At 41.0% G+C, this 24,837-nt stretch overlaps 1 protein-coding gene across 5 annotated transcripts in view; it reads left to right on the top strand.

The window, feature by feature from the left end:
* The window catches only part of rasa3 (RAS p21 protein activator 3), a 54,291-nt gene continuing 29,454 nt past the window's right edge, over positions 1–24,837 (top strand). For 2 of the 5 annotated variants that reach the window (XM_049597809.1, XM_049597819.1), the window contains exons 1-4: positions 1–268; positions 17,966–18,083; positions 20,028–20,131; positions 22,646–22,740. In XM_049597809.1, the coding sequence (XP_049453766.1) occupies positions 214–268; positions 17,966–18,083; positions 20,028–20,131; positions 22,646–22,740 (372 nt within the window). In that variant the 5' untranslated portion in view covers positions 1–213. The remainder of the gene's footprint in view (positions 269–17,965; positions 18,084–20,027; positions 20,132–22,645; positions 22,741–24,837) is intronic. The other 3 variants (XM_049597837.1, XM_049597827.1, XM_049597848.1) reach the window with 2 other exon arrangements.

The raw sequence follows: 24,837 nt of genomic DNA on the forward strand, positions 1-24,837 counted from the left end.
CTGCTGCTGCTGCTGCGGGACTAAAGCTCAATCTGCCCGCTTGTTCTCCACCAGCCAGCAGAAGCAGTGCTCGGGACCGGAGTGTGATCGCTGTCCGGACAGCATAGATGTGCAAAACCCCTGGATTATCCGTGCGCTGGAGAGACCAGAACCGACCACCGTGGAGGACTGTCTTTATCTAGTCGTCAAAAGGGAAAGAGCCACGGGGAAAGCATGGCGGTAGAAGAGGAAGGTCTCCGGGTTTTCCAGAGCGTTAAAATAAAAATAGGTAAGAAGAAAAAAAAATCCCTACCCCCAGTCTGAGCGCCTCAATGGATGGCTCCATGTTAATAACGGGCCAAGCAGGCAGTGAGGGCTGGAGACTGGAGGGGGCACAGATCTGTCTTGTTCCTGCTGTTATTGTAATTCAAATCACACGCTTTCCTCTCAGCGCTGTAAACCAACTGTAAAAATGTAAAAAGGGAGGAAAAATCCGAGAGATTCAAAAGCCTTGTGGGAATCTGGCAGCTGGCATAAGAATCCAAATCATGTGTGTTGGAGGTTCACATATGGAGACTTGAACTGCTGGGTGATATTTAGCAGGCTGTGCAACATAAAGGCTCCACAGCTGCACAGATCCAGATGCCTTTTCTGGACTCTTCAGATCAAATAAAGCTTTATTACACCTTAGCTGCAGCCACCCATTCATGTTATTGCAAGCCCCTCTTTCTCTCTCTGGCCTCCCCCACTCCTAACAGCTTTATGCTTAACTGTCTAGCTATTGATTGTTAGCCCAGATTTCTATTTTTAGATATCTAGCTGGTCTCCAGTGAGTACCCCTGGTTTGTAAGAGGCATGTGGTGCATGCATATCTTGTGAATGGAGCTATGAGGAGGCTGAGGACAGTTTGCCACAGAGGATTTAGAAGATTGTATCATGCATTAAGATTAGAAAGTTATTTTTCATTATTATTTTTTCAAGTAAAACTGTAGTAATTATATAATGGAGGCTGCACCTAACCACATATATCTCAAGGATTGAGCATGTAATAATAATAATAATAATGAGAATATTATGGGGAAGAAATAATAGTCATATTAACACAAGGGGCCTGTAAGCTTACTTTTAAGTTACACTTTTGACTTATGTAGTTGAAAGTTGAATCTAATGAACATTATTTTCTTGATTAGTCAGTTCATTTCTTGTCTTCAGGAAAAGCCAAATATTTTCAATTTATAGCTCAATAAAACCAACAAAAGCTGCCAATTTTCACATTTGTGAAGTTGTAATTAGAGAAAATTTGTGCCAGTTTTACCAGGAAAAGTAATTAAATCATAAATCAATGATCAAAAGACATTTTTTCATCAACTTATTTTTTGTTTGACCAGTTGTCTCAGCTTTAATTATAGTAAACTGTGTCGTGTTTATTTTGTTAGGGGAAGAAGTCTCAAATGCTGCTGTCCGACCTGTTTGATAACATGTTCTTATTCTTTTATCCTGTTTAATATCAAAACGTCTAAAGCAAACAATCGTTTCCTCTGTCTGCATTAAACTGTTATCTCGGGTCAACACGGGGCGTTTGGAAGCGTCTGCTGGCGTTTTTCACCGGCATCTGGCGGGCCATTCATCCTGGCTCTGCTGTCCGGTTTGTTTTGACTCCAAACATGCGACAGGAGGGATGAGCGGAGGAGAAAAAATGACAACAAACACACATACAAGCCGTGGTGGGGCTGTGTGATGATGCCAGCCAAGCATCAGACAAAAACACTCTGCTGGCCCTTTTTTTTGGTGTGTGTGTTTCCAGTTGAGCCGATGTTTTTAAGCTCCTTACCTGCTGTTCAAATTGGCTGGAAACAGCTGGAGGGAGGACTTGAGTTTATCAAATAGTCCGGTCCCAGTGAGATGATACGCTCAGACCTGTAGCTCCGGGGAGAGCTGTAATGTCAAATCACAAAGGCCCTGTTAGATTGGTGCACTTTCTGAATGAGTGTTCAGTCAGCCAGCAGCGTTGAGTTCCTGTGAATGAAAACTGAATGAGTGAAGGACCTCTGGCCGTCACAAAGTCTTTCCTAGATACAAGCCTGCCTACTAATCATGCCAGCAAAGTGCAGCGAGCTGTGGAGGAAGTGCTCAGATCCTCTACTGAAGCAACAGCGGCAATAATCACACTGTAAAATCCTCTGTTAAAGTAAAAGTCAGTTTTTTAAAGTGTACTTAAGTAAAAGTCCAAAAGTTTTCTGACCTAAATGTACATAAAGTATCAAAAGTCAAAGTATTCATGCAGAAAAATCTCCCCCTGTGAATTAATATACTGTACATCACAAAATTGTTATTAATATATTACTGTGTCAGTCATATATTAACTTGGATTCATTTTTTAACTTTTCAAAATGACAGATTGAGATATGAAGGCCTTTATTTCACAATCTACAACCATGACTAGACTCTGAAAAGAAAGTTTCACTTTGAATCTTTTTCTTTGTGTTTTTATGTCTTTTCTTGTGTAAGTAGAGATCCATGCTTTTGGGGGCGGGACATATGGTTGCCATGGGTGGAAGGATGGAAGAGTGGTGGGGGGGGGGTAAAGATATGATGGACAATGGCAAACAGTTACAGACATTATAAATTCGACCAGGAAATGGAAATAACATTGAATATATAATGGAACCACAGCCTCAATATAACTTGTGGTTAATGTAATGTATACTGGCTGTGTATGGAAATGAAAAAAGATTTTGATGGCAAAAAAAAATCTAAACTTTTTCTGGAAGTAAAGTCATATTTTGTAAAGCAACTAGTAGAGCTACACCAATTAGTCGGTAGGTCACTAGTCAGAGCATTGTTTTCATAATTGATTCATTGGTTAAGTCATTTTCTTCAACAAAAATGCCAAAAAGATGCTGTTTTTAGCCTCAAATATGAAGATTTTCAGCTGTTTTTTGTTTTTATTATTGTAAACTGAACATCTTTGGGTCTTGGACTGTCTGCCAGACAAAAAAAGACATTTAAAGACGTGACCCTGGACTTAAAGAAACAGGGTTGGACATTTTCGGACATTTTATAGACAAAACAATTAATCAGAAAACACTTGGCAGATTAATCAGCAATGAAAACAGTCATTAGTTGCAACAGTAGTAACTTACAGTTGTCAAATAAATGAGAGTACACGTATAAAGTGGAAAAGTAAAGCAAGTATCTTAGAAAAGTTCAGGTTGCTGTAATTTGTACGTAAATGTACTTTGTTACATTCCTTTACTGGCAAACCTGGAGTTATCTAGAAGGAGTTTACAAGCTTTATAAATATGTCATGACTCTTCACAGTTTACTGGCCAAGAACACTTATGTTATCGTCACTTCCCAGCCTGGACTCTTGAGTTTCCTCAGTTTTTGTTCCTCTGTAATGTCGTACAGTGACGACAGTAGAGTTTACACTGCCTTGTTTCCTAGCAGCAGTCATACTCGCTGTCAGTCCGATCCCCACGGCGCTGTGCTCCCGGTAATGTCTGTGTAACCCTTGCATCACATTGTTTTCATCAAAGTCTTGTCCTTTGGCATGAGGCTCTGCGGTTGGCTGATGACTCAGAGCTGAAGATCCGCCACATATTTGTCGAGGAGTGAGAGACGGAGAGAGGGCTTATTATTGTTACACTCCACCAGGTGATGACTGTCCTCAGTTTCCTGGAGGAACACACGAGTTTCGGAAACCGAACAGGGCTACTGGGTCCGGGTCTGTTCTGTCTGGCGAACACAGGAAACAGGAAACTACCCCCAATTCACTTCCTGATTGGCTGGAATAGACTACAAAAGAATTGTGTTTTTTCCTGCATGGCAACAAGCTAATGCAAAGCAGATGTAGTGAGACACAGAGCGAGGGACAGAGGTGGTGTCTCACATACAGGAGCAGGCTGTGCTTCATCTGTCAGCGGCTGTGTCTCCGTCTGCGCTCGGAGAGACGGGGGGATTCTCAGTGGCGCAGCTGGAGTCGGGACTTTGTCACTAATTAACAACAACATATGTGCATTCGACTTCTGTGTCGCCTCTAGGAACATTGTTTGACAAAGTCGGACAGATTCAGAACACTGGAAAACACATCAGGCTAGAAGAGAGCGCAGACCCCCACCAAGGCCAATAGTCCAGTCTTTTATGAAATGCAAATCTGCAAGCACTACCACTATATGCGTCTGGATATACTTCTAATTATCTCAAAATATGATTGTGCCTAGATGTAACCTCATCATTTTAGCTGTGCATTTATTATGTACTTCTAAACAGGACATATTTGTTATTTCTCAATACCTCTGGTGGAGTTTATGGTGGGCGGTTTGCATTTGGAGTATGTCTGAGTATAATAAACTGCATGATATATGTCTATTTACATTTCCATAGCTACACCTTGTGGTGCTACAGTTGTGCCGGTTCTCTCATTAAACCACAGTTCCCAAGTGCTCCATAAGGACTGCCGTCTTTATTAAGTTTGAGGATTACTGGTACTCGTGAATGTTATGGAGTCATTGTATTCCTACAATTGGCTTTGTTTCGTCACTATTGAACTTTACCACCATCTACTAGACTTTAAATGTATTTCATTTATGCCGCCAAGTTCAAATGCCAAATCTTGCACTGTTAACGAATGTGAAAAATAATTTGCGTTAGTCTGTTTGCTGCAAACTTCAATGTGTTCTTCCTTGGTCCATGCTACACCCTTCCTTTAAGTGATGAAAATCAGGCCAGTAGCCTAGTTTTTCCATAATGCTGCTAACACACAGACTAAAGTTGTGTTTTTACCAAACACTTTCTGTATTGTACCCCTAGAACTGTACATAACCAGTATAGACATGTACCTAAACACTAGATCTGTTTTGCCTTTCCACCGCAGACAGCACTCTTAAATGTAGGTAGGGTTGTTACCAGGTGGTGATAGCTGTGTCACTGCTTCGTCCAGAGCTGCTGTATTTCCTCTTTACTTGTGATCAGCTCATTGATTGTCCATAGAACAAGGGTACCTGACAAATTTCATAACAAAAAAGAACAGGCGGGAGTGTTTATAGTCACTGTCACAATCAATTGGATATTTAAAAATCATGAGATTGTGCACTGAGTCCTTGTCGAGCAAGAGCGTCACTTCCTCCCAGACAAATCAATGGACTGCAGTGTTTCTAGCTCCACCTTTTAATATCGGATCAGGATGCTAGGTGTCTCAACAGAGGGGTAACGAAACGAAAAAAAAGGGACGGAATTGAATGTCTCTCTTGGTACCATGCACAACGTTTGACAGTGGGAATGCAAAAAAAAAAAAAAAAAAAAAGTGTTCTTACGTGTAACAAACTGAACTGACCTGAACCGGACTGCTTGGTGGAGGTGATGGCAAAGAAAGGCAAACAAACCGAACCGAAAACATAACCTCTTTGATGGGGGTAACCATATATTGGTTTGTTTAAATGTGTAAAAATAAGTTACATCTAATTATTTAATATTTAATGAACATTTTAAACCCATGCGGCAGTCTCTGTGGCTGAAAATGAAGCCAACACGGAAGTGCCAAAAAGGCTGGTCTTTGAGCGGCCACTTGAGCCGTGACAACTGTGAATTACATAACTCACTAGTCTTTACTTTATGTAGGCTTAAAGTCAGGCATCATTGAGGGTGGGTTGCTTTGAGTGACAGACGTCTGCCGATGGTGTCTTTGGCTTCTCGGTCAGATCCACCCCTCGCTCCTCCACAGTGCCAGCCTCTTGCCCAGATATAGTCACCTCTGGCTCCAAAAAAACAAGATGGCGATGGCTAAAATGCTGAACTCGAGGCTTCAAAACGGGATTCCACAAACTAATGGGTGATGTCATGGTAGCTAAGTCCATTATTTTTACAGCAATTAATTAGTTTGTGCTGTACGTTTATAATTTGCCCTTTAATCCCACATTAAAGGGTTAGATCCTTCTAGAGTTCAGTGTGTGCCTGGTACCAGGTGACGTGGCCGTGGATATAAGTTATTGGATTGGCACTGAGAGTAGATCCCCACTGAACTTGGCATCAGATCTCCTCGTACTCGACCTGCACTGCTGAGGGTTTATAGTGTTACTGCAGCACTGTGGCGCAACAGTGCAAGTTTAATTTTGGATGTAGTGACGATAGTGTGAGTGGACCACACTGGAAGAAACACTAGATTGCGTATTGTGTAGAGGAGGTGAAGTGTTGGAGGTTGAGCAAACAGGAGTGGGCGGCTCAATTCAAGCGGCTCAGGTTGGATGACTCGGGCTGGGTGAGTCCGGGAGGGAAAAGTTAGCCCCCTCCCTCCCTTGACAGCTGTCCAACAGAGGTTCCCAAACTCCCTCCAGATTGAAGTGGAGTGACGCTGAGAGGGAGAGGAGGAATGTTATGTGTGTGTGGAGGACTCCCGCTTTTATTTAGGTGAAGGTTTTATTTACTAAGACAAATGATGATGGCTATGATTGCATTATGAGAGGTTGTGTGGGGGAAGGGTTGGCTTGCATACCACCCCTGATGTGTACATATAGGCGTTGATGTATATATGTGGCAAGTTCTCCATTTTGTCCTAGAAGGCCGACTTTCTGGGAAGTCGTTTGCTGTAAACATGTTTGTTGACTGTTTAGACGCAGGCCGTGTTTCGGTCCAGGCAGCTTTAGGCTGGTGGAATAATCCGGGTTGGGTACAGCAGCTCTCCATGCACTCGATTATGTGCCCTCCACGAGAACACAGTACCAGGAATAATGGGGAAGTAACGCCATATAGGCCCAGCATGCAGGGTCAGCAGGGGTAAATAAAGGGCTGCACCCAGAGCGCCACTCCTTCAGGATGTCCTTCACATGCCCCGCAGGAGAAGTCGACAAGATTCCTCCCTGGGATGACCTCTACCTGCTGACAATGACATGAGCATGTAAACATTTACATTGGTGTTCAGCAGAGAAAGAAACTCAAAGTGTCAGAATGAAGTTACCGTATTGTTTCTGTGTTGTGAAAAAGCTGAATTGCTTCAACAAAAAGTGGTTAAAAAACGTCCGTGGCAAATGGCTCCACATATGCTGATTAAATCAGGTTTTGCAACAGTGTTACTCTCCTCTGGCAACTCAAGCAATGTCAGCTTGCCACATACAGCGACTTGCACCCAACCTACTCTCCCTTTCCTGTGCTTGCAAAAGATATCATATCTTCTCACCATTGTGTGTGCCAAGCCTGTTTGTGAGTATGTGGGGGAGAGTTGTTCTCATTTTACGTCTTACAAAAACAAACAGCGTATTCTGATAATGTTGTAAATGGACGAGGAAGCCGGAGGAAGCGTTGAGGTGAAACTGACCAGGACGCACAAGCTGTCTAAAGCTGTGAAACCAGCTCTGTGCAGTCTAACTCCACCATGACACCACATCCTGAACCAACATACCGAGTCTCTGAGCCTGCTTTCTGAAATGAAAGCAGATTTTAAAGCTGATCTTCCCCATACAGCATAACTCCACTGCATATGCCCCTTTTGTGTGTGTGTGTTTGTGTGTTTTTGTTTTACTCAAGTTTTCCATTGAGACTAACAAATCTGTTTGAACATTAGCTCCAGGACACACTAGATGGAGAGCGAGTTTGATCAGTAACTGAACACTGGTTTATCACAGAGACTGTGGTGTAGAGTGCAGCCAGTCTCTAACTGAAAACTCCATGTCTTTACACAGTGTTCCTCCCCGTGCTGCTCAACAACTTCAGCACAGCTGGTGGACGACTTGTGACATGGCAGATACAGTCAGCAGTTGCAGCCCAGTCGCCGGAGGAAAAATGTTAGCGCTGCACTTTTCTGCAAACCACAAATAAAGTACACTTATACGTGTTATATGTATCATATCAACCATTGTAAAGTGTCATAATGCTGCAGACGACTGTTCACAGTCAACAAAAAACCCCAGTTGATTTTGCGAGTCATTGCTGTTTTCCAAGCAACTTTTTAGTCACCAAAATTTAGTGTTTTGTTGCAACCCATAGCTGCCTTTCCTGCCAGGATTGTGACTCAAAAAGCGTTTTTTTTTTGTTGTTGTTTTTTTTAACCGAGACATTACCACTTTTCCTCCCGAGATGGTGGACCGAAAAGCTGTTGTTGTTTTTACAGAGTCATGGCTGCTTTTCCTGCTGGGATAGTGGCATGAAAAGCAGCTGTTTTGTACCAAGACATTACTGCTTTTCCTGCCAGGATTCCGACCCAAAAAGCAATTTTTTTTAAAACCATGATATAAATTCTTTTCCTCCCAAGATGGTGGCCTGAAAAGCAGTTGTTTTTTAAAGTTGTGGCTGCTTTTCCTGCCAGGATAGTGGCGTAAAAAACTGTTGTTTTTCCAAGGACATTGCTGCTTTTCCTGTCGGAATTGTGCCCCCAAACGGTTTACTTTAAGCCAAGACACGATCTTTTCCTAACCATAACCAAGTGGTTTTATGCCTAAATCTAACCAAACGTTAACCACAGTGTTGTTGAAATGTTAAGCTCGAATATGTCCTTTAGATAATTACGCGCAAATGTAACGTATCTTTGGCTAGCAAAAACGTTCAGTGCCAACGTTTTTTCTTAAGATTGGTTTGGCAGTTGTTGCTTCTGCTACTGTGACCAGCTAATAACCAAACCAGCTGTTAAATAAGAGGACTAGTATTGACACTAGCACTTACCAGTGTTACAAATATATTTTGTGCTGACTAGATTTGTTCAAACCCAGAAAACATTACTGTAAATTGTGGTCAAGATCCCAAATTTTCTCAAGACATTAAATATGTCGGGCTGAATTTAGGAAAAATGTTTCTAAATGATGCACACATAACTCGTACCATTTAATGTTATGGTGCAACCTTAGAAACAATAGTGCTTTGGGCTTGAATTTGTTGCTCAGTATCAGAAATGTAAATGTGGCTTCAATTAAATACAAAACAAGAAGATTCATTGTTAACTATGTGTCATGTGATATATGTCATGTTGTCAAACAGGGCGGGATTTTTTCTATCTGACCTTTAAGCTACATATTCTCCACCCAGCTCTGTGTTTTGTATCAAACATTCAGCCAGTTATTTATTACCACGTCCTGCAGTTGCCCTCCTCAGAGGTCCGAAGCTGCTCTTTAAGCTACTTCTGACAAAACTGTCATTGTCCGGAACATATTTGAGCGGGGGAGAAGATGATGATGCAGTGGTGGTTTGCTGCAATTTTGAAAGTTTGTCACCATCTGATGTCACTGACGAATATGCACGCTAACCACAGAGGACTAAACCTTTAAGCAACCACCTTTAATACAGGAAAAAATACAGAGGAAATTTAAAGGGTGAAAGCAAGGTTAGAGGTTACCAGGCTTTCAGTGGGTTTCAAGACGAGCAAGTGAGAGTTCAAGGAGGTGAATGTGGCAGCCTGTTGGCCATGGTGTTGCTTATTTTCCTCTCAGCGGTGTCTGCGAGTCGGGCCTCTTGACGAGTGCTCATTTTGATTACTGCAGTTGATTCACAAAACAAACATTTGCTTCCAACTGTGCTTTTTAAATCATAGTGCTTGTGTTTTTTTAGCTGTCATGAGCTACTTTAAAGGGGTAGTCCAACAATTTTACACAGGGTTTATACAAAGTTTACTTGTAATGGGGTATACTGCTATATAGAGTCTACTGGCTCTTATAATGTGGCTCTGGAGAGAGCTTTACATAGTCTGAAAACATACCCGGTGGTGTCATTAGAGGTTATCTGGGCTTTGTCTTCAAATCTTAATGGAAAGTTTGTGTTACAAACTGGGGTTATGGAGCATTGAGGTATAGGTAGACTTTTTTCCTGATTGCTTTAGGCACTATATTTTAAACTGTAGGCCATTTAAAAAAAAAACTCCCTACGTACCACAAAACCTTACACCAACCAGGAAAACATTATCTCTTGCAAAAACTCCTCAAACTCTCGGAAAAATTGAGTTTCTATGTGAATACAGTACACACAAACCATCATTCTAAAAAGCACACAAAGCACCAACTACACATTAATGGTACCATTTCGGAAATTAATATCAGTACTCTTAAAGTGATAAAGATACCAATGGAGTTCTTCATTCGATACCAGTAATGTGAATGGAAGGGCATGGATAGCCGTACTTTAAAACTTTAGGTGGTACCTCAGCATGCTGAACTGCCAACTCTGTCAAACACATCACGCTCAACTTCATCACAGACCGTATGGGTTGTAGCTGTTGCTGCAGGAGTGTGAGTTCTACACTGGGGACAGTTGAGCCCACCCATACGCACACAGTGGCAGGGCTAACTCTTAGCACCTCATGTTAACTTAATTATTGACAGGTTTAATGACAGAGCTGTATCGTTTTTTGTAGTTGTTGTGAGTTTTTTGGGACTATTTAATAGCTCAGTGTTGGATGTTAGCTGCTGCTGCTGTGTTAGCTCGTGCTAACTGGGCAGACATGGACCTGACCATTTACTGGGAGGAGAACGGCTCTGAAGACAGCAGCAACAGAAAGTTTGATCCTGTGGGGAGTCGGGATGGTCTGGGATCAGACCCCTGTGCAAAAAAGATCAAATGCAGAAATTATTTGACTGAAGAAATATTTCAGTACTGCTTGGTACTGGGTTATTTCGGTTGATAACTTAAAGTTATAGAGTACCGATGTCAAGCCCTATGGTATAATGAAAAACACTTGTGGCTGTTGCTTTTTCTGTGTGCAGCAGTTTGCCATAAAGTTTTATCAAACATGAAGTAAACACACCAACACACAGGTATCCAAATGTGTAAAGCATATGTGATGTGTATTCCAAACATAACACACTACCCATTTAAATAAGGGTGAACGTTTTTTCTCCCCTCATAATGTTTTAGTAACACTCCTCAGACAACAAAAATGCAGTAGAAGAAAACAAAAACATTTGGGTTAGGAAAAAAGGGGCAGAAAAAATAGGCCAGATCTCACCCAATTCGTGGGTCTGGCCATAAGAATTTTTTCCACACCACATGTGATGTTGTGTTGAGCAGTTAGCACATGTGTTGATCTGGAAAGGCAATTGGGAAACCAGTGTTTAGAGCTTTGGTAAAAGTGTGTTACTGAATTTCAAACGAAGTGTTAAGCAATACTACAATACATTTTTGCAACAAGTGTGGTATAGAATTTCACTGAGTGGATGTAAAGCAGAGAATGTGCATTCAGTTTGGCACACTTGGTAAATACATTGGCTATTGGTGTTTTGGAGTCAAAAAGAAGTGTGAGGAAACTGCAAACAGCCTTTCAAGATGGCGCCCCATTCATTTTGATGATGCTGAAGCTTGAGCACTTTGGGACCCACATACAGCATTAGTTTTCACTTACTGATTTGGCTTTTCCAAAATGTCACATTTTTGTTGGACCTAATGGCTCATTTTGACAAAATAGAAATTCATGTTAAATAGTTTGTGACTTTCATAAAAAGTTTAGTTACTAATTTCACAGCCGTTTTTTGTATTTGACCATAAGAAAAGGTCTTTTTGAGCCACTGGGTGCACAAAATCTGCAATTCTGACTGTGGCCACTACGCCAAAATTTCCCCACAGTCCAAATCTGTTTGTAGGTTTGAAAGATGTAGGCAGTCGAGACCTAGCAAATAACGCTATAGAGCTGCATCGTGGGAAGGGTAGAATTCAAGGTGTTGGAGTCTGGCTCACAGTTGGGGCTAAAAGCCAGGATGTTTTCTTGTTTATTTAATCAGTCTTGATAATCTAATCTGCCCCAATGCTATGAAAGTACAATCCTTAACTACAGGAGAAAGCCTTAAAGATCGGACAATGGGATAGGAACATTTTCAGTGAGTGTTGTGAATGAGTAAGGAATTGACTGATAATGAAACTAAATGCAAGTCACAGACCGAGTTTCAATGATACAGTGATATTTTACTGTGGAATCAAAGCTTCACAGCTGTGAATATCCGCAGACTAGGCGTCTGTGTGTTTTTATGTTTAGTCATTTTCAGAAAGACACTAATGACTTACAGTTTTGTTTCAGTTCTTGTTTCAACTCTCTACTTATGACTGTCAAAGGAACTGAGTATTAACTGTGGGATAATAAATTGTCGTCTTACAAGTTTCAGTCCTTCTTTCCATTCTCACGATGTCTCTCTCTCTCTCTCTCTCTCTCTCTCTCTCTCTCTCTCTCTCTTTCTCTCTCTCTGTCTGACTTACACTCCCACACACACACACACTCACACACACGCACAGTCACACACACGCACAGTCACAAACACACTCTCAGGGGTAACTGGGTTGTTCACTGCTTTTAAACTACATCTTGGATCCAGTCGAAATTCCTTTCTCCTCATCTCATTTCCTGTTGTAGCTTTCTCCAAAGCTAACCGCTCTCCAGTTTTCTATCTGACTGACTTCTCTCTCTCTCCGTCTCTCTTTCTGCAGTCGTCCTCCTCTCTCACCCTTGATTGAGTACACTGCTTGTATTTTTCTCACTAACACCCCCCCCCCCCGTTTCCTTAAAGCCTGTGTTTCCCAGGCCTGCTAGTTGAGCACACAGCCACTGAAAGCATTCACGCCTGTGTATCCTCGAATGTGTTCATGTCAGAGGAGATTAGAATAACGAGTGGAGCGGCGCGTCTGTAACTGTACACACGAGTGTGGCCGACTGAAACCAGTCAACAGAGGAGGAAGAGGAACAAAGCCACACATTCACCGCATCCATTACATTGCTTCAATCACTTGAGCTTCCTCATTTCTGCCGTCTTCGCCCCCTTTTTCTTCACTTTCCTCCGCAGGAATGAGGCAGGGAGTCGACCTTTTTTGATGTGTCGTTGTGCTCCTGTTCACTCTCGCCCTCTTTGGGGTGTTCCTGTCATCATTATTTCCCCGCAGCTCTGCTCAACGCCCCCATGTTTTGTGTGCACACCACCGCGGTGCTTGCACACACACACGTGCCAAGAGTGTGTCTTTGCACTGGGTGTTTTTGCTCAGATACTAGGGCAAGTTATTCTCCAAGGGCAGCTGCAGTGATGCTTGATGAAAAGCGAAAGCTGCTGTTGTTGTTGTTTTTTATTTTCTGCTTTTTTTTTAATCTTGAGGAGAGAAAACACGCCCCCCTTCTGAAGAAAGTAAAAGAAAGAGAGAGAGATGAAAAAAAAGGGGAAGCAACCAGAAATAGAGAAAAGTGAAATCAGGTTAAAGCTAATTTTGAAAAGGAAAACGAAAGCGACAATGCAACACAAGCCCCACATACATGAAAAGCCAAGTAAGGGGGGTTCAGACGGAAAAGAAAAGAAGAAAATGACAACTCAAGAACCAGGATTAAAAGAAAGCAATAGAGAAACACAGCCGTGCTGAGACAGAGGGTTACACATTCTGGTTTTATAATGACGTGTTGAATGGCAGACTCACTCTCCATCAATAAATAAAAATATGCAAAACTTGTATACTTTGCCATCACTGTTGTGATAACCTTCCCTTGAACCAACAAACTGCTGCTTATCAACTCATCCAGAAAGACAACTGTCCAGTACTTCCTTCTGCCCTGAACAGGAAGCTGCAAGATGTCACTCTGTATCTGTAACCGTGGTAACGACGAGGCCGATGCTGCTTATGATACATCACTGGTGGTTTTGAGAATTTTAGCCTAATAATTACAGATTGCATCGTTAGTCAAAATGATGTTGTCAGAAGCAGAGTTTCCAGGTGATGCGTTCACATGCTCACACAGTGTTGAGCAACAATTTGAAATTACATTACAGACAGTAATCTCATTCACGCTCCTTGTTATTGACATTTTGTTGACTTGTTCGCCGTCTTACCCGGAGTTAGATGGAGTGTTGATATTAATTTATTACCAGCCACACAGGACTGGTATTGTTTTCACCCTGTGAGTGTGTGTGTGTGTGTCATCATGGTAAATGTGGCCCTGGAGACACCTATGGTAACAGAAGCTTTGGAGTATTTCGCCAGATGTTTATAGGTCTGTCTGTCTGTGTGTGGAAAGATTTTGTCAATGTGATCGCGTCACAACTGTGCATGCAGGTATGCTAGAAGTGGGGGCACAGGAAGTAGGGAAGAGGCCATTGACCCCCCGACTTTATGGCCTTGGACCACATTTGTTTTAAGTTACGGATAGCTGAATCATAGCTGGTGTGCAGGGCTCAACTAATGACTGTATGTAAAGATGGATGATGCTTCTCCACTTCCTCTCCCTGTACAAAAATGAAGCCAAAATATCAGGATTCGGCTGTCGCTATTCAGCACTGGTGGCGTCATTTGGAGCCGGAGTCCAGGTAGAGCCGATGGTTGCAGTCTTGACTTCCTGCCCATACACTCGTCCGACTAGTTCCAAGCAGCACCATTGATCACAAGTATACCGATTAGCACACAAAGCTGTCAGTCATGACATCAACCCCTTTTTGATAGCGTCAAATAACTAAATAAAACTAAACCTATCAGAAAAATGAACACTTGAACATACGTCAGCGTGATAAGAACTTACCAAAATGAAAGCATCTTTGGGAAAAAAAAAAATTGACATGTATTTTGATATTTTAGTTGGGGCGGGGTTTATGACTCGTACTGCAGCCAGCCATCAAGAGGTTTGCTGTTGCGTTATCCATATTTATTATACAGTCTGTGGTATGAAGAGTAAGGATTGCCTGATTGCCCAGATCAAGTAAAATGCCATGTTGGGCTAGTAAATCTAGCAACTTATTTGCCTGATGGGAAGATGGTAAAAAATAATTAAACACATTGCTTTTCTGGAGCTGACGATGTAAAAAGCTTTGGAGTGAGCTATCTCACTTCCTTCTTATTTCTGGTACACATGCGCAGTATGGATCAGGCACACAAGAAAATGGCAGCAGGTAAAGACAAAGTTTATAAACTGACGTGTGCAAACAGGAGTTTAGCTGGGTGGCATTAGGGCATGTGGACAAAACTCTATCTATGCATTGTGCAGTTTGCTGCAAGTCTCAGTGGAAAGCGGATAAAACTGGTTAATTTTCCCTACAGTTAACCTTAGTTTTTGTTGTTATTAGATAACTAGACTCACAAGTCAGTCTTTAGACGCTTTGCTTAACTAAAGACTGATGTCTTTCTCCCTGATTTTGTGTTTAGATGGGTGGATACAAATTCAGAGTTTAAAAAAACTCCCTACGTTGGAGAACCAATAGTAAATCCACAGGGCGGTCCTTCGGTGGCTCGCTGAACTCTTGTGCTTGTAAACATAGCTCAACTGCGTTAAAAGTTTTAAGCAAAGTCGCTGTAAGTCCTTCATTTCCACAATCTTGTGGACTGAGCACACGTTTGATAAAACAGAGTTAAATCTCTCGGCATCCATTTTCAAGCTCTCTGTGTGTTTGTTTTCTTGCGGACGAGAAAAGGGGGAGCACACATTTCCGGGAGGGCGTGTCCTTTTCAAAAATGCAAGAGGCATTGCTTTGATGCCGGCCGTTTTCTCCGGTGTGTTAAACACACTTTAGAAAGGAGTGTCCCCAGACTATCAGAAGGCAGAGATCTCTGATTGTCTGGTGGCGAGACTATTAGATAACTGCTAATAAATAAAACAATTTGTGTAGCGGTTAATAAAAACAATTAGGTTTCCGACCCCCAAACAGGCAAGTGAAAAAAACATTAATGTTGACTCTGCAAGATGGTCTCTAGATCTCACTGCGTTCAGAAGACACAGTGGATTGGTTCAGGATGTATTAGCTTGTCTTTTTTAAAACAGCGCCAATCAAACCTCAAACAGTTAAAACAAACTTGTAGAAAAAGCGACAGAAATATGACATTTCTGTTTGTTTCATATATTACGCTGAAAAACGTTACAGTCAGGACACAAAGATGTGATGTTTTCATTTGCCGCATCTTTTTATCATTTCAGCAGATGTTTAAGTCACATGCTTTATGTCTGCTTTAATTTATTTGCTAAGTCTGTTTCCATGCACTTTGTCACATTTTGCTCTTGTCAATACACAAACGTCTCTGCCCCGTCAAGCGTAACAGCTTTTTTGCGCTAATTTTAAGGTTGTTTCGGGTTGTCTGTGCTTCCATCGAACTGTTTGCATGCACATATTTTTTTAAGGATCCCTTTAGTTTGGTGATAAAGTATTGTGTCTGACATACGCACTAAGTGTGACACTTTACAGTTGTAGAATAAACCTCTGACTGGTGGACAAATGATGTAATCTGACACTGGTTATGAATTACGTCGCTGTCTCTGCATGAGGTCACATATCTTTGGTATGCCTGTGTTGCTGGGGTTTTTTGTTACTTAATGTATCTGCCGGCTTATACGCTTATACCGATACATCCGTGACAAGATAAAATTGCTCAATAATATCATCAGTTGCTCTGAATTCATGGATGTTGAACTTGTATCCACCTACGCAGAGAACTTTTCACCTGTGTTGCTACACAGGTGAAAGTGAAAAAACAGAAAAGTGAAGACAAGTAGATGTTCACTATGATGGATTACTTATCTCAAGTCTCTGCAAGTTAATTTTCCTGCCGTATTGGCATGAGTTGAAACCTCTGGGTGCTGGAAAAATGCGCTTATCAGTTGAAGAACATTGTGAGAATGGTAGGCAGTACTATTAATAAAGCACTGTTTGTAGTTAAATGTAAGTAGATGCCTTAAAATATACAGATTTTATATGAATTGTATTTTTTCCGCTTTCCAGTGGCACAGATTTTGGCACAAAGATTTGTTTTTACACCGCGAGTTGAGTCATTAAACACACACACACACTAATACACAAAGCTGAGAAAGCTGTGGTAATCCCATGATGTTTTGGTTACTAGGATGACTTGGATGGTGCAATCCAATCAAGGGACCTCACAGGTCATGAATGAGAGCAGGAGGAAAACAGAGATCGGAGGGAATTTGGGAGCAGGAGAGGTGAATGAGGAGGATTACAGGAGGGAGAGATAAAATAAATGTGGGGGCATAAACGAGAGAGAGTCAGAGGAGAAGAGGAGACGGGAGGGAGATGTAATAACAGTGGGAAGTAAAGGGATAAAGACAGAGATAAGGGAGACTTACGTCATCGCCCTGCTCTCGCACACAAACACAGACAGAGTCAGATTCTGTAACAACAAATCGAAGCAGTGGAGCGTGTGTCGTGTCTTGCAGCTCAGGTGTCCTTTTAATTTGTGAATGAATGTTGTTATTGTGAATTGTTTTGTGATGAACCACACACTGCATGAATCAGCCCCGAGAGGAGCAGTCATAACACAGTGTTGTGTTCCAAACCCCACAGAGAGCCACTTAATCATCCATGTCTGTCTCAGCGTGGTTTTATATTTATCGTCTGTGTAGATAAGCCACTATTTCATAAATGGCCATTTGACACTCTTATTGCAGATTGAAATTATGTGCAGATAAGGGAGTGTTATCAGACCAAGCTATGACAATGTTGCACAAACACACGTGTGACTATAGACGACAGGGTCCTCAGGGTGAAGAGAAACAGAACAAGTGAACACAGCAGTGATGAGCGAGGATACACAGCTTTATAAAGGAGAGTGTATTGCTCCTGAGGGACTGGATCACCACCTTTGCGGTTTATGTGTGTGTGTGTGTGTCTCGGTGGGTGGTTGGACCACATTCTTGTGAAAGGGAGTGTTGTCTTGTCACACATGTTTGATGAACAGATTGAGCTTCAGCAGGACTCAGGAAATGTCCTACGCAGATTCTTTCATTCACAGATCTGAAACCACACACCTAACACACACACACACGTCATTTTGAATGTTATTTGAGGTGTGCCAGACAGCATGGCTTAATATTTGTATGTCCGGTGTAAAAGTAGTCATGGCAGAGCTAAGCTCATTATACGTGCAGTCAGATTATTCAAAGCTAAAACAGGTGTGAACTTACATAATACTAGTTCCTTTTAAACTTTGCGTGCTTTCAGCGTTCTTAAATAAGTAATCACTCACAGCGGTGTGCCTGAATAAACACATTGTTATTGCTTACAACAGCGTTTCTAAATTCTAACCGCTCACTCTCTCTCCTCCCTTTTGCTTTGTGCAGGAGAAGCAAAAAACATCCCTCCATACCCGGGGCCAAACAAGATGAGGGACTGCTACTGCACCGTCAACCTGGACCAAGAGGAGGTCTTCAGGACCAAGATTATCGAGAAGTCACTTTGGTATGCCGGCGCCACCTCCACCCTTTTGCTTGTCATTTTTTCAGTTTGTGTATAGAGAAAAGTGCTGTCATGAAAGTCAAATTATAAACACTTTCTTTTCACCCAAAACTTAAGGCTCATATTAAAGAAATGTTTTCATGTACGGTGCCTCCCTGATTTTACAGTTAATGAAGTGATGCTGTTGACCTTTGATAGTATTTAAAGATAAAACAATTTTCTCTTTATTAGCTTGGTCTGTTGCATGAAAATATATTTTCTATGCATTCAAATTTCCTACTTTTTGGACACAGAAGAACTCAGATTCAGCATGCTGAATTTGCATCAGAGACAGCGTAGGCCGTTGGTGAAGGAAATCACTCTGACTGGCTGTTAAGCTCAGTGCACAAGAAGAGAAACAGAAGTGAGGAAAGTAAACAAATGGCTTAAGTCAAAAGGGTGCTCTTTAGCTGAAATGGTTCATAATTGTTTGCGTTATTGTTTGCTAGCGCACAGTAAATATCATTTGTTGTAGAGTGTGTTGTTAATGTGCTAACTGGTTAACTAGCATCTTGAACACGTCCTTTTGGTCTTCTGGTTTCCCCTTTTGAATGACGGATAAAGACTACCACCACCTGCTGGTGTGGGGAGTTATTTGCTGTCACATAGGTGCTGAGCTACATGCTAGTAACCTGTTGGCTGTTGTCTTTGTGGTGCATTCAGGTGCAACTTTTTGGCTGGGACATAGCCGATGTGAGGTGACACAACAGTTGACCTTAAACGCCACTAGTTCTTTCAACTCCAACCTCAACTTCATCTTTATTTTGTCCCTAGAAGGCAATTGGTTGCACAGTATGTAAAAAAAACACACACCTAAAAAGACATGCATTGCTGATATCAGTGGTAACCGCCATATGAGCGCAGTGCATTGTGGTGGCGATGAGCTAACCAGTGGAATTCACACATGCACGCACGGCCAGACCAAATTACCACAAAAAACCACAGAGAAGCTCAGATTACAACACACACAATGGTAGCGTGACTTTATTGTCTGCTCAGGTCTCCATTACTCCTCTGTACATTCACATAGCAAATAGTGTTTTGTTGCTGTATTAATGTTTTTGATTTTGCATAAAGAACATTTAAAGATAGCTGAAAACATTATGATTCCTTTCCACTTTCATTAACACAGCCCCGAGCTGTCACATTCTTTATCTGGCTGTTGAGGAAACAGGTTCCGAGATCCTTCCTGCACACGGAGTTCACCAAATTGAATTACATTTATTTAAAGATTGTGTCATTGTAGGATTGTTTATAAATGCAGTCATGCCTCTGGGTGCCTATCCATTCACCCTCCCCTCTGTGTATCTGTATGTCTGCTGAGTTACAGAAGAAGCCAGTAATTGTTAGCAGCAGCCCTCAGGGCTCAGCTCACGAGATTCTCATTATAGTCATTTATCCGTGGTTGTCATTTAGGTAAGGCAGAGACTGACAGTTGATGTACCTTCCAGCCAGTGGTCACAAACAGGCCTGTTGTTATAGGCAAACAAGCTGGAGTGTCCACATGACTCGAACCAGGATGTAAATGTATATGATCTTTATTTTATGTCTGCCCAAGCAACACAATTAGTCATCTTCATGTAAGAATGATAAAAGATCTTTGTCTGTGATGTTTGCACGAAGGTTTAGATATGCAACCAAGACACACACAGTCAGACAACACTGAAAATCATTACGGTACAAGCAGGAATAGTTTATGGATTAACCAATCAATCAATCAATCAATCAGTCAGTCAGTCAGTCAGTCAGTTGATGGATATCTTAAAGCATGAGAGCGTGACACTGGGAGGCTTTTCTCATCCTTAGTGAACTAAATATTTAGAATTACACTTCTGGTGGTGACACACGGTCAATCAGATGAGAGGAACCTCTAATCACCGTTTGCCTCGTGTCTCCTCTCACCTGCAGTCCGTTCTACGGTGAGGACTTCTACTGCGAGATCCCACGTAGCTTCAGACACCTCTCCTTCTACATCTTCGACAGGGACGTCTTCAGGAGGGACTCCAGTATCGGTGAGTGAGCAGCTCCTTGGTACTTGTAACCCAGATTAAAAAATGAATCATTACTTCCTTGATTTATGATGAGTGCTTGTACGGAGAAATAAGCCTCGTGTTCCAGGCCTTACTGTGACTTTACAGCAGTTAAAGCAACACGTCAGGTGGCTTGTCACTTTTATGAAACAGCAGCAGCAGCACTCTGTTGTGTTATAAAAGTTTAATGTTCAAAAACTGTAGCGACAGAGTTATTTTTAAACAACCAACAACAGCCAGTTAAAATTACCGCAGGTCTTAGATTTAAACTTGATTTTAATCTGAAGTGATAAAAACAATGTCAGGAAATAAACCAGCCATAAAATGCAGTTTCTAATAACATGATTGACAGAAATAAAGCAACAGCTTTAATAACTGATGAATCAGTTGAGTCTGTAATCAAGGAAAAATGATGAGAATTTGCTGGCTCTTGTATTTCTGTGTTAAATATCACTAGGTGCGGTTACACAGACAGTATTATTTCAGTCCAGTTGAAATAGACACATTACTTATTTAATATTAGCATTTAATCAGAGTACAACTTTTTTGACTCAGGCAAAATGATTTCTGCCGACTGTGAAGCATTTAATCAGCCGGAAAAACAGAACAATTTTTTTCCCCCCAACTTTATTTAGAAAATTCAAATAATTCAGGTGTAGAGGGAGAAGAAGGGGTTTCACACAATTTTTAAAAATGTTTTATTTATGTATTTTTTATAGGGCTGCAACGATTAGTCAACTAATCGATGACTAATCGACTATTAAAATAATCGGTGACTATTTTAGTAGTCGACTAATCGGTTTGAGTCATTTTTCATAGAAAAGTACTATAAAAGTACCCCAAAATACTCTTCTTGCAGCTTCTTACGTTCAAATATTGGCAGCTTTACACACTCTACCGTGACGGTGAACTAAAACCCTTTGGCATGAGTATGAAACAAGACATTAGATGACATAATTTTGGGGTTTGGGAGAGACAGACTGACATTTTTCAACATTTTAACACATTTTTCGATAAAATGATTAGTCGACTAAAAAAGAAATTATTGACAGATTAGTCGCCAATGAAAATAATTGTTAGTTGCAGCCCTAATTATTTATTTGTTCTGCTCATGGCCATGCACAGCAATCAAATTCCCAATAAAAATAACAACAACTCTAAATCATATTCCATGGCTGAAAAGAGGCAGGGAGAAGAAAACAATCTTATTTTACATGCCCCTCTCTCAAAACAATAATAAGGAGAAATAGATGGTCTGTCAGATAATAGCCAATAATTACAGAAACAGAAACAAAAATAGATAAATGATAAATAAATACTTGGTAGTAAGTAATGTTGGTGTAACCCTAGGGTCTCTTAAACACCTCACATGCAGACTATCTATAGACGCTAAAATTTATTGATGTTATTAAAATCATGTTCTGAAATTTCTCATGTGCAGAATACTGCTACTGGTAGTAATTGATACTGAAAATAACTGTTTGTGGCAGCTCTTAAATTATTCTACGAAACCATGTGTCTGCTGAGTGATAACACTGTTAAATATTAATGTTTAATGTCATTAAATATTTACATCTATAACATTTTTAAATGGTATTAATATTTCATATCTTGAAATATTTAACATTAATATATTTTAATGAGCTGTGGTCACAGGTGTGCATTTATCAGTTACAGATTACAAATAAAATCATTCAGCCAATCAAACCTGAGGATCAGAACAACCACTGGTATAATTACAAACAAGATGTTTTAATTAGGGAGGTTTTAGAGGTGAGATATAGATTTTGTTGCCTGTAGACAGAGCCAGGGTAGATGTCACTCTAAGCCATTCGTCTGCTGGCTGTAGCTTCATATTAAACAAGCGGTCATGAAAGTGATACCGATCTTCTCCTCACACCCTCAGCAAGAACGCCTCACATGCAAAATGTTGATTCATTCCTGTAAGGGCATTTGACAGAGTAGCCCTACACTTTCCACACTACAAAGGCCTGTTTGTGTGAGGGCGGATGTTTCTGTCAGTGTCATTGGGTGTGTCAGCGCGCATATCAGTGGGTTTGTATTTGTGTGTGTGTGACCACCGACCACAAACTGAAAATCTCTCTCGAGGTGTGATTTGTCTCATCACCAGCTTCTGTTAGAGTCTGTGTGTGTGCGCCTGGGTGTGTGTGTGGGTGTTGTCAACAGAAAAGCAGGTTGTTAGTTTCAGTGTAGAAATGGCAGGGTCGTTTCCAGGCCACTGACAGCACACTTAGTGTGCTTAGTGTCTCTGCACCAGGTGCCTACATGCATTAAGAGGAGAGATATGTGTGTGGATTGACAGCATGTGAGCAGGTGTGTGGGTGTTCGTTGAGTGTTTGTCGCAACACGTAGGTCATTTTTTTTTTTTTTTTTTTTTTTTAGGAAAGTGAGCTATGTTTTGAGCTCATTTGTCTTTGTGTGTTAATGTGTGTGTGTGTGTGTGTGTGTGTGTGTGTGTGTGTATGTGTGTTGCAGGCAAGGTTGCAGTGAAGAAAGAGGACCTGCAGAAGTATCACGGCAAAGACACCTGGTTCCAGCTTCAACCTGTCAGCGCTGACTCAGAAGTGCAGGTCAGTACAGAGAGAAAACACATATTCAGACACACACACTCACACACTATAAAAAACAAAGCTCTCTCTCTATCTTTTCTTCATCTCCTATAGACCCTCCGGTTGTTTTGTTTCTCAGCTTCTCCACAGAAACCACACGATACTCTCAGAGCTGGATACATTTTAGTATGAGCTGTAAATTCACCCCTCCAAAGCGAAATTTGTTTCGGTATGAGTGTTAGCTAATGTTAGCAGCAGGCATGTATAAGTATACCTTAAATATTCCTTAAATAAAGGTATGAAAAACACAATGTTTTGGTTCCAAACAACGCCGAGCCTGAGACACCCGGCGTGCATACAGTCTTTGCATCGATGTGTGAAAGTGTGTCTGCATGTTAATGTTCGAAGCAGGGCAGAACCGAAACAAACACAGCGTGTGTGCACCTGAAACATCTGAGCCTGCAGGGTCAAAGTCACCTGGCTCTCCGTGTTTACTGCACATCCCATTTGTTCACCTCCGTCACAGCTCAGCTGGTGAAAGAGTGAACACGCAGCTTTTATCAGAATCACTATATTTCCCACATTCTGACTTGTCGTGAGAGAGTGACGGCTGGCTGTGATAGAGAAGTAAAGTGTATGATTGGGTTAGATTTGCTGTTGAGGATAACGATAGGATATCACTGGATGTTACAGGAATATGTTTGTGGCTCCTGTGTGATGGAGGTAAAAGTAGATCAGAGCAAATGTTGAGACAGTCCTGACTGAAATCAAGTGTTTTGCTTGCATTTATTTTTTATTTAACCTTTATAACTGGGACAGAAACTAGAGATTTACTGTAAAAAAGACTTCCTGTAAAAATATGTCTGAGGTATTTTTTTAAATGAAGACACTGAGTATGCTAACCTAAGTCAACAAACCTAAGAGAATGCTAATGAAACATTTTAAAGACAGCCACCCAACCTGAGCGTACAGGATACACTGATGAGTTAGGGGGCTTACAGTTGGTAATAAATCTCAATGCACTATGATACACAGTCCAGAGCATGCAAGCACTGGGAGTGTGCGTTCATACATGTAATACATCCTCATACTCAAGCACAGTCAAGAATGTAAGCAGAAAGCGAAGCAGTTCCTATTTCTAAGTGTGTGGCATTTTATCTCAATGGGCCTCATTCATCAACCCATCTTAAGAAGAAGTTCCTTCTTAAAAGTCACTTACGCAGTTTTCATTAAGATTCTGATGCTCGCCAGTGTTTTCTTATTTAGGATTTCTTATTAGGTAAGAAAAGAATCTATGAATACTGAGGAGCACACTCGCGTGCGGACATGTTTGTGCAAAATAATTGTGTTTTCTTCAATTCTAAAGTTGTATATTATTATGGGATTTGTATTAGAATAGTATTTTTTTTAATCATTTATAATATTTTTTGATAATTATTGTCGTTATTATACAAAAATCTTATGGTCTTTTAAAACAAATGTATTTACCTATGCTGACATTAACTGGCACATGCTTTCAACTTATTTATTTAATTTAATTTAATTTTATTTTATTTTATTTAGTTTTATTTAATTTTATTTATTTTATTTAATTTAATTTTTTTTTATTTGTGCACACATAAAACTGTATAAAATCCAATTTTTGAAAAAAAAAAATAAGAAAGGTGTTAGGACAGGTCAAAAGAAAAGACACTAAAAAGACGTTACACATAAAAATACAACAAAAGATAAATGACACAAGAAAGCATACTGAGCAGTCAGTAAAAAATAATCCAATGAAAAACATGCAACATAGGGCAGTGATTAGCATTGTCGCTTCACAGCAACAAGGTTCCTGGTTTGAACCCGAGGTGGGGGAGCCCTTCTGTGGAGTTTGCATGTTCTCTCTGTGTCAGCGTGGGTTTTCTCCGGGTACTCCGGCTTCCTCCCACAGTCCAAAGACATGCAGGTTATTTGGTGGCTCTAAATTGGCCTTGAGCTTGAATGGTTGTCTGTCTCTATGTGTCAGCCCTGTGATAGTCTGGTGACCTGTCCAGGGTGTACCCCGCCCCTCGCTCAGTGTCAGCTGGGATAGGCTCCAGCACCCCTGTGACCCCCAACAGGATACGTGGTTACAGA

The sequence above is a fragment of the Epinephelus fuscoguttatus genome, linkage group LG2 (assembly GCF_011397635.1).
Source record: "Epinephelus fuscoguttatus linkage group LG2, E.fuscoguttatus.final_Chr_v1".
Lineage (NCBI taxonomy): Eukaryota > Metazoa > Chordata > Actinopteri > Perciformes > Serranidae > Epinephelus > Epinephelus fuscoguttatus.